The 10,717-nt window shown below is 36.5% G+C and overlaps 1 protein-coding gene across 14 annotated transcripts in view; it reads left to right on the forward strand.

Moving 5' to 3' along the window:
* Positions 1-10,717, forward strand: part of SHLD2 (shieldin complex subunit 2) — a 41,227-nt gene extending 30,510 nt beyond the window's left edge. For 13 of the 14 annotated variants that reach the window (XM_056352728.1, XM_056352727.1, XM_056352724.1 and 10 more), the window contains 4 exons: positions 2,171-2,377; positions 3,276-3,510; positions 8,257-8,372; positions 9,037-10,717. In XM_056352728.1, coding sequence (XP_056208703.1) covers positions 2,171-2,377; positions 3,276-3,510; positions 8,257-8,372; positions 9,037-9,233 — 755 coding nt within the window. In that variant the 3' untranslated portion in view covers positions 9,234-10,717. The remainder of the gene's footprint in view (positions 1-2,170; positions 2,378-3,275; positions 3,511-8,256; positions 8,373-9,036) is intronic. The other variant, XM_056352729.1, reaches the window with a different exon arrangement.

The raw sequence follows: 10,717 nt of genomic DNA on the forward strand, positions 1-10,717 counted from the left end.
TGTAAAAGGATTTTTGTGATGTTACTAGTATCTTTAAAAAGCTCAGCTGGTAATGTCTTTCCATTAAAACTGTGAATACTCCCCTTGGAAAGGCAATATACTTGATAACAATTTTAACATTTCTCCTCTGTTAAGAAGCAGTGCCATCAGCAACAGATTTGAGTGCACTCGCTTTACGAGACTGAGAAAGCATGAATGTTTAGAAACTTTACTCGAGGTACAAGATGCACTGGTGTTCAGTTATGTAACTGTAAACACTTGAGTAATAGCTATGTTACCATGTTTGCTGAGTCTTCCGTATTGTTGTCTGGTTTAGCATGAATTGCTGAGTTTTTCTGCTTCTGATACTCATTCTCTGCTTGCCACCTTACTACAGGGTCAGGCTTTACCCTAATGGTTTTGCTGTCAAGTCTAGCTCTAACTGACCAAAACCATCTCTTGCAAGAATTACATGGCCTGTGTTTTAGCAGCAACTACTACGGAATTTTGTTTTATTACTGGCTTTGTTACCTTAAAATAAGGAAACTAGGTTTTCATTGAACTGGTAACTTGAGAGTTTGTATTTCTAATCTGTGGATGCGCTTAGGAAGTATATGCTGTATTGAAGTGCAGAATGTGGCGGCCTAAAATGCCGGTTTTTGTATAGTGCAAAATAAAACCCAGAAAGGTTAAAACCTCACAGTGAATCTTTACCTATTAAACATAGATGCTCTGAATTCTGCCAATTCCACTTCAATTTGTAAGTAATCTGCACTCCTAGAAATCATTTAATGGCAAGACATACCTCTTAGACTACTTGAAGAAGATGGTCCAATTTAAACATTAACCAATTAACTTTATTACATAATACCTACATGGTTATCGGTTTTGTGCGTGCTTCAGTGTGAGCAGGTATATACTGTTTGTTAGATTCTTAGAAATCTTACAGAATTTAGTATGCTAGAATATGAAACTTCTCAAAATATAGCATTTTAGAATTAATTGTAGCTGCAAAAAGAAGATACCAAAGGGACTTTCTAAGACCCAATCATATATCAATTCTCTGATGCTTGAAGCAGAAGAGTGTAAATTGTAGATCTCTGTAGTATTAAGTCTTTATTCTTGTGATCAGTTTTCTAATCAACAGGGGAATGTTGAAGATCTGAATAATAAGTTAAATTCGGGATCAACCATGTCCCGTACCCTAGTTAGACTATGTCCTCCACTTCCATATATCCCCTCTTGCCAAGTGCACGTTTCTTTCTTCCTGTTTAGATTTTCCCTCACTGTTGCTGTAGTGTTACTACCTGAATCTTGCTTTGGACTAGAACACACAACACACTCAGTTCTGGGGCACTGCAATATCTCTAGTCAGATGTGATGTGCAGGAAACTAGACCTGTTCAGAGGAGCGAAAATTCTGGAGTATTTTGCTGTAAAACACTGTCTGGTGGCAGATTTTTTCAGACACTTGCAATTTTAGCAGGTTACTACCAAAAATCGGATTAATCCAAAATATGAAAACACTAAAACATGCTAATAAAATCCTTACACATTTTTCTACCCTTATTTCCAAACCAAATTATTTTGGCTGCAACTTTCAGCTTGAGCAAATATGGAGGAAAAATAACAGCCTGAAAGGTTACCAGACCTGATCAGTAGGTGAATGCTGGATTCTTACAACAAAGTGAAGGACAACTCAAAATGTTTCTCCTCTGTAATCTCCTTTTGTAAAGTATTTTTCTTTATTATAGAGTCAATCGGAAGATGGAAACTCAGTATTTCTAAATTGGAACGTTACGGAGATTAAGATTAAATTAGAAGATTAAAAAACAGGGGTGTATTAAAGATGGAAGTGATTAATAACGTGAAGATTTTTTATTCTAGGCATTCCCAACTTTTCCTTATTAGAGCTGACAAATTGGTTTCTTTTTAAAAAAAAGTTTGGTTGATTGGAAAGCTGAATTCAGTACAAGTGAAATGAAAACATTGTTTAGTTATGGGAGGACTCATGCAAAGTTTATAGGGAAGGGAAAACCTCTACGTGTCATCACACTTGAAATAAAGTTGCCAGAGCTGACCATATGAGAATGTCTTGTTGATTTGCTTCTCAATCTTGTCAGTGACTGCGGCTTTCTATAAAGTAACTAAGGTATAGAGAGTAAACTCTTGTTTGCTTTTTTGTCCTGTAGAACACCTGTGGGACTTCAAATACCTTCTGGTCCAACGTAGTTCTGTCTCTGGTGACTTTGAACTGCACACAACTCCATGGTCATCCTACGAGTGCTTGTTTGATGATGACAGAAGGGCAATTGAATTTAAAGAAAAGTTTCAGAAAAGCAAAGCTTCCCTCATGCAGGTGACAAAGCTCTCGACGCATTTGGAGGAAAAATGCTCAGGTAAAGTCGTTATCCATAGCTCTGTAACGGTTCCACACTTGTCTGTTGTGCAGTGTGTAACTAAGCAAAATAGATGTTCTGTTGATCAAGTAAAACTTTTTTCATTTTTAGGTTAGCACAGCTGTGGGAGTCTTTAATTTATTCTGAGGGCTGCTGCTCAATATCCAGCCAAACTGTGAATGCAGCCTTCCCTCAGTGAGCCCAGAGGTGGGACAGGTGGTACCGTACAAAGATAGGCTTTGGAACACAGCGTGAAATGCTGCCTTTTGTTGTCCACGCCAGCCAGTCTAGTAATGATGTGATTAATGACTGAAAGTTTGTCTAATAGCATTTCTCCAAAACTGGAATTCTCTAAAGCAAGAGTAAAATAGCTACTGCTATTGAAGACTGCTTACAAAAGAACAAAGACGACATTTTATGCAGTCACCACCTCCCAGATAAACCTAGAAGATTGCGGAGGTTGGTGTTAAACATTAAGAAGTAACTATATAAAGTTGGTATTGCAGCATTTAACTCTAGTTTATGTAGGAATAGTGGAAGGCTAAGTTGTTAAAGCTGTGCTTTTCACTGCCTCTGAATTAGCATGGAAGAAAAGCAACTGGCAATTTGCACAATTCTAATCTCTTGATCTCTTATTCAGGCTCTTCTGTAGTGGTATCTATGACAACAGTACCTGAAAACATAGTACTTGTATATACTTTTAAGTGATACTTAACCACAATGACTTTTTGCTGCATAAATCATCTCTAAAAAATATGAGTGTGCGCTTCTAAAGCTGGGGGGAGATTCAGAAAGTTTTATTGATAATCATTTTGGTTTTGAACGAGCTGTAACCCTTGCGTTTGGTTTCAGTTATAAATAAAACTGAATGCAGATTTTATTGAAATTGTTTTTGCAGGAGTGATTCAAGTGAAAGCCCGTATCTTAGAACTGAAGTTTACCATTTCAACTGGTCAGTGCAAGCAACTCACCTTCTGTGCTGACACTTCACTGGAGTGTGTTTTGGCTTCTCTGCCGATGATAACGTATTCAGGCTGTGCTCAGTGTGGTTTGGAACTACTGACGGATAAGAACATGATCTACAAGCAGTGTATAAGATGTTTGCCGTACAACAAAGTAAAGACTTTCTACAGGTAAATGAAATAAAACTACAATAGCATTACTATTAGGGAAGTAAACTACAACTTTCTCCATTTTAAGCTCCCCCATATAAAAAATTATTTAAGGTGTGGTTAGCAATTTCTATTTTTTTAAAATGTATTTTCAAGGAACTGTTCTTGAATTACTGTATTATATTGCCGTTATTCATAGGTGATACTGTTTATTTAAACCTAACTTTTTAATTTCTTTTAAATACTATGTCATTAGGTTTACCCGGCACTGTGTCAGTAAGCTAAGATGGAGTAGAAGCTTGAGGAGGAGAGGAAAGCTTTTTGAGAGTCTTATTTCAGCCTAAGTTTGAAATTGTGTGAATGCACAACCATATTTTTAAAAATTAATTAATCAATTCTAGCCTTGCAGAAACTGACATATTTTCAATAAACATTCTCATAGAGAGCAGGGATAGTAAGTTATCAGCAGGTGGCGCTGTGAGACAAGACGTATATGCACATTTACTTAAACTAAATCGATCCAGTTGAGGTAGGAACATTGTTAACAAATTGTTCAGTTCTTAATGTTTACTTATATGTTTTGAATTGTAAGTATCAACTTGAAATGTGTAGGTAGGGAAGACTGAGACAATCACAGATGTAATAGGATTCTAGAATATGTACATTTCCTACCAAAATTCATTCTAAAAGTATGCCTAAACTATTTCATAATGAGTTTAACGAATCATTACATACTTAGTAGTTTCTCACTTGGCTTTGATTTAATATTAGGATCCCATCTGTCTAACAAGGTAGTGACTTGGTCTTTTTCCTCTGTGCAAAAAATAGTCTTGCATCTTTAAGTTTACAACTAAGTGCAAAGAATTTTTCCTTAACTGAAAAGGTTCCCCCTCTGTTTCATAAGATTATGACCTCTCGTGTGACTCTGAAGGACTCCAGTTTACTCTCTTGCACAAAAGGTGGTAGGAAAATGATAAAGACTTCAACTGTTTGTATTCTCAACATGTGAACACGTCTTGATGTGGAACTTAAATGCGCAACTTCTTCAAAGAAAAGTCTGTCATTTTTGTACTGAAATTTTGCTCTGATTAGTTTAGTAAGAATGCATCTCCTTGGTAGTATTTCCTAATTCTGTATTGTAGGATAACTCGGTACGTGTACAGCTTAGCAGGAGAAAAATCTGTCTTTTGCTAAAGAAATATCTTGTGAAAATGAAATTAACTTATTAACTAAATGTTGTTCTAGCATTACTGTGCTGCTTAACAGATTGTTACATCTATGGTTAGTGTTAGTCTTTTTTTATAAACCTGTGTGCACAACTAGTAGAAAACTACTTTTTTTTTTTTCCTGTAGTGTGCTAATTCATGTCCCCTTATCTCAGATTGCTTTTAATCCCTCAATATAAGGAGGCAGTATGTTCAGTACGCTCTATTTCTAACAATGGAATAGCTACCAGCATCTCCTTGGAAGTAAAATCTGCGTATTGTTTTCTACTTAATATATACTAAACACTGCAGACTTCTTAAAACATAGGATTAGTCTGTAATTTGATTTGCTGCTTCAATTCAGGGAATTTAGTAACTGATTAACCTAATAGATTTTTTTATTTATGTATTTTAAGAGTGTGAATATTTAAGATAGACAATATGATAGGAAAATAGATACTATGACAGGATCTTGGTATTTAAGAGATTTACATAGCTTTAAAATCTTGGGTTTCAGCACTGTAGGCCACTGAAGTCATCTCCTGTCACCTTTTTCTTTTGAAATGTAGGGGCCCGGTTTTGTTCATCTGCTGTGATTGTAACGAAGCTCATCTTTTCCCTCAGATGCTGAAGACATAACATTTAGGTGCATGTGTATATGCTTAGCTAGCTTTCTTTTTTCCAAGTTAGATACCCAGAACACTGAACACTTTAACACTAGCAGTAATAATGAGGCAGAAGATCCTAAAAACCTATTATACGACAGCACTTACGTAAAGTACATGTGTCAATGTTTCCGTATTCTTTTTTGAGCTTGGACAATATGAATATGAAGCTAAAAGAAATTACAAAAGCGAAGAGAAAGAAAACTATTTTGTATTTCAGAGCTTATCTCCTAGATTTTGGCTATCACAGATGGGCCTTTGCCCAAACTTCCAGTTTCCTAGCGTCTCTTCCCTGGAATTTGGTATGACGGTAGCATTTCCCTCAGATAATTCATTCTTCAGTCTGTACCAATCAGTATTTGCCGTTTAAAAAGTTGAACATTTTAACAGTAGCCGTAATGAGGCAGAAGATTTCTAGGGTGTTTAGCCTCAGCAGGGATTAAATCTAACCTTTCTGTACTAGTGGAAAAGCCTATTTCACTGGCGTGCTTCGCCAGCTTTGTGTGCAGGTACTAAAGGCTATGTACTCAGTAGCCTTTAAGGAATATTTTAGCAGAACTATGTATGCCTCTAGTGAAATTTATTTACATCCTTAAATATGTTTCTAACTGTTTTACATTGATTTAAATTCACCATATTAAAACCAGTGGTATTTAAGGAATAAAGTTAATCTCACAATTGCATTTTCTGTGGCGCTAGTGAAAGGGAATTAACAGTGTCAGTCTCTGTTTTGAAGGCTGTGTTGACTTTTCTTTTTCCCCATGACAGTTCAGTCTTGTTGACGTAAGTAAGATTATTTGAAAGAAGACTTAGATAACCTTGAACAGAGTAGGAGCTGAGGAGGAGGCAGTGGGCTTATAATAACCAGGGATGAAGCAAAATTAATCTTTCCTAACGCATCGCTTGGTTTGCAAGTTATATCTGTAGACCGTGCCTGGCTGTGCTTTTAAAAGCTTTATGTTTTGCAACATCACTTAGTACATTTCTCTGCAAACATATTAATTATACCGTTTTCAAAATGGTTATTTAGTATTTCTGGAAATCATAATAATTTTCATGTACTTCAGCATAAATTGTCTAAACCAAAATATATTTCTTCAGACACAAAATAGCGATTGCCCGCAATTAGTTGGGAAGCTGAGCATTAAGTGTACTGTTAAGCTTTCTCTCATGAAGGAAGCCAGCAGTCTTTAGTGACTACAAATAGTCTGGGCCTTGGTTTCTGTCTAAACCAACAGATTTTAAATAATCCCACAGATAATCAGACATGGAATTCTCTTAGCTCTTTTGATCACTTCACTTAAGATTATGAAATTTAGCAGTAGCTTTTAGATTAACAGATGGCAAGTAAAGTCGTTTGCCTACTGGGAAAGTGGCATGTTTACAGTCATTTGCCTTCGTGCCTCACAAGCATTCAGATTAGTGCTGTTAGGTGTATTCTGCATCATGCTAACTAAATTAATCACTTCATCACACTCCCCAGCTGTCAGTATACTGAACTACTGCCTGACTGTCGTATTTGACAGCGCAGCTCCGTTAGTCTCTTGAAGTGACTGCCCTTCCTTCATTCTGCCGTCTCTGCAGTGAGCAGGTTTTATCCTTTTGGGGAACGTCTCCCATGGAAAAGTTCTGCACTGAGGATGATTGTGCCATATTTTATTACATTAACATATACTGGTTTGGTACCGTTCCAATATTGCTATAACCAGGATTTACATTATTGTGATATATCTCCTGATGTTTACTATTTTAGTTTCTTCTGTGGGCGGTCAGGGTGTAAGCGTTGCATCCTGCTTTGGTCAGAGCAGTGCAGATTTTCTAAGAAGTGTGAGGATTGTGGTGCTGCAGATGTTGCAGGTCAAATCGTAAGTAGTGTAAGGGCAGTCAAAGAGCGTATGTTGGGTAGAAGCTGCATCAGCTGTATAAATGATTAGACTTAGTAAAATCACTCAGAAGCTTGAAAGCAAGCAGAAACCACCTGCTGAACATCGCTGTAGAGGACTGCTAAGGTTTCATCTCACAGAAACGTTGCAAAACAAATAGCAAGGACTTAATGCCACGCCTTTTTCATTGTTCCCCTAATAATGACAGGTTGGAAAGACAAATACTTGAAATGTAGGGAATACCTGTCTAGAAAAGATCACTTCGTACCAATTGCTTGTTACCCAGTATCACTTTTGAATCATGTGAAACAGCAAAATTTGGAAAGACCAGTGCTTGTGGGACAGCAGTCCCTAACAGGTTCGTTTCAAACCCAATAGGAATACTATTGGCAATATTCTGTGTAGAAGATAGTTTCCAGGAAGGAGGGATTATTACTTTTTTAGCAGTATGTGAAACATTTGATATTAATCATAGTACAAGGAATACTATCTTGGTATTATGTAGTGGCTATGAAGTGGTGTTTTAAGACAGACAGTATTAGGTGATGTTGATACAGATGATACAATTCCAAGTGATGCACCGAAGCTTGTCTCCCTATTTTGCCTTTCCATCTTTATGTACCCATTGTATATTTCTAGGTACATATGCTTACATATTAACATTTATACTTCGTATATTTAAAGTTCAAGGCCATAAATGACATAACACTAATTTCATAATAGCACAGTTCTCGCTGTCTTCCTGGAAAAGGCCACTAAGGCATGGTTTTCTGCAGTTGTCTGAAAGTAAGACTTACTTGATAGCTTTAGAAGTTACTTTAACATTGAGTAGTGACTTCAGAATATATCTCAAACTCATTCCAACTCCAGAGACTTGACAGAGATGAGTGCATAGATTTTCTAGTTCTTGGTGTTAGGTTGGAGGGTGATATTACGTTGTATTACTTTCAGAAATTTTGCTTCAATCAAAAAACCATAGCAGCTAACTTTCAAGTCTTTTGTTTTCTGATCTAGACCTGCTGTGATGACAGTAGAAGATGGAGGTTATGAAATTTATGTTCATGTGGCGTCTGAGTTGATGGAAAAAATCTTCCTCAGTATTCCTGCAGACTGGCTGAACAGATTAGTAGGTACTGTTTCATGAATTACTTCTGATAGAAACAGGCAGCACAGTTCACAATGGGAGTAAGATTTTTAATTATTGACAATTGAGAACTGGGATGAGATTGTTCTGGAAATATGATGATCACTTATATTGCATGAGACTTTAAAAAAAAACCAACACAAAACAACAAACAAAAAACAGTAACAACACAAAGCCAGAAAAAAAACCCAAAAAAACACCTCAGAACACTTCAGTTGCTGTCCAACAAACTCAGAAGTTCAGAGTTGAGGTAGCAACAAGAGATGAGATGGCATGAACATTTATTTTGCTATATAACTAAGTATTCAGTAAGCAAATGGATTGCTTATATGCAGAATAGGGTGTCTTAGCAGTTTTTAGAAATAGCTGACAGGCTCTCATGATGTAAGTAACTGAGCAGTGTTCCGGACAGGCTTCCCTTGATACACTTTTTTTTTTTTGACTTGAAGTGTTTTACATGATTCACAGGTGTTAATTTAATGAGAGAGTCTTAGTGCAGTGTTTTTAAAAAATTTGTTAAAACCAAAACTGACATTCAGATGTTGAACTACACTTTCAGTAATTTAGTGTAGCTTTCATGGAGGTAAAACTGGAACGTTAGGTGCTACTGTGAAAATAAAGAGTAAATCGGATTGTTCTATCTTTTGCAGTGCCGTCTTCAGATATAACCTACAGCACGATAGTAGCAGATCTGTGTCATTTGCTGCTAGCAGATACAGAAGCATCCTATTTGTTGGAAATTAGGAGCCATTTTGTGCTAGATGAGAACAGCTATCCTTTGCAAAAAGATTTCCATCTGCTAAACCTTCATCCTGATCTTGGAAGCATTGACCTCTGCAATAACTGAGTAACAGAGACCATAGGAACACACAGATGGCAAACAGAAGAAATCTGAAGTAGCTGAAGGAAGCAAATCTCTTTAAAAATACAATAAAGGATTCTGGGTTTAACTCATCCTAAAAACGCAAAAGGACTGGTATAGAGTATCTGCTAATAGTACATACTGCTGCTGTAATACTGAAATTTTCATAAAGATATTTTTATACATATATTTTTTATAATAAACTCTTACTGGGTATCTGTTTTCCTTTTCTCCCCAGAAAAGTTTACTAGTATTGAGAGACTGAATTTTTCTCAGATATGGCAGGAAGACGGCCACAATTCAATGATATTTTAGTTATGAGATTTTTGTTTGTCTTATTCTATTGCTATCTGTAACTTGGTTATGTCTTTCGCTTTGCCTTTGTGGTTGCCATCCTTTTTTTAACAGCAGAATTTCTGCCATTTACCCTTAGCAATTTTGCTGCCATTGTTTTCTTTTAGTAAAACAGAACTGTCTCACTGAATCCAATTTTGTGTATCGAGAAGGTATTGCACATATTTATGAGGGTTTAAACTGGTGTGTTCTTTCATGGACCCTTTAAATTATTTAATTGCTGTAGTATTTATTGTTTAGTATTTATCCAGCATAAGCTGGTGAAGAAACTTAATCACCTTAAGCCAGTGTAATCAGTTTAACACTGATCTGCAAAATTTTCTCCCATCTTGATCAGATTTAGAAATTTAATTCTTTTTAAAGTCTTAGTGTATTCTGATAGTGATTTTTAACAGTAAAGCTGAGTGAATGATGACTGTACCTGACTTCATAAAGTAACAGTCTCATAACTACTACTCTGCAAATGCAATTATTTATATAGATCAGTATTTTTCTGACAAATATCTTTGTCTGATATGAATTGTGCCTCTTGCAGAGGCTGGTAGAAGCTGTAGGGGATGAATCTTGTTTGCTGCCTGGTAAATCTTTACCTGCACTGTTCTCATTTAGGGAAACTGGTTTCCCCATACACTGTTGCACTTACCTTCAGGCTTCAAACAGAGCTGTTCTCAAAACTGAATTTGATAAATCAAGTTGTCAAATGTATGATAATGCAAGTAATATGACTGAACAGCTTTCATGTGCTGTTTTCTGGAAGCAGCTTCCTACAACTGAATAACCATCTTTCTTGGTGGCTAGTGTGGACTCTGTTGTGTCTCATGTGAAACCAGTTTGGGAGTGTTGGGGTTTTAATTATGTTTGAATAGCACTATGTGTAAGCCACATTAAGTGGAAGTTACGCTATCTGGATTGGTAAGCTGTGTGTGGCTACCACCAAGTTCCACATGCTCTGGGAAGGTCTCTCCAGCTGACTGGGACCCAGCTGCCTCGTTCACTTGTCATGATTTCTCAGATAGCCACTGTGAGTCATAGTTTAACAGTATTCCTTCTTGAAATCCAAGCAACATGACACTGTAGTTCAATGTGAACTTTAATAAATTTACCATAATTCTATA

Source organism: Falco biarmicus, chromosome 9, assembly GCF_023638135.1.
Source record: "Falco biarmicus isolate bFalBia1 chromosome 9, bFalBia1.pri, whole genome shotgun sequence".
NCBI lineage: Eukaryota > Metazoa > Chordata > Aves > Falconiformes > Falconidae > Falco > Falco biarmicus.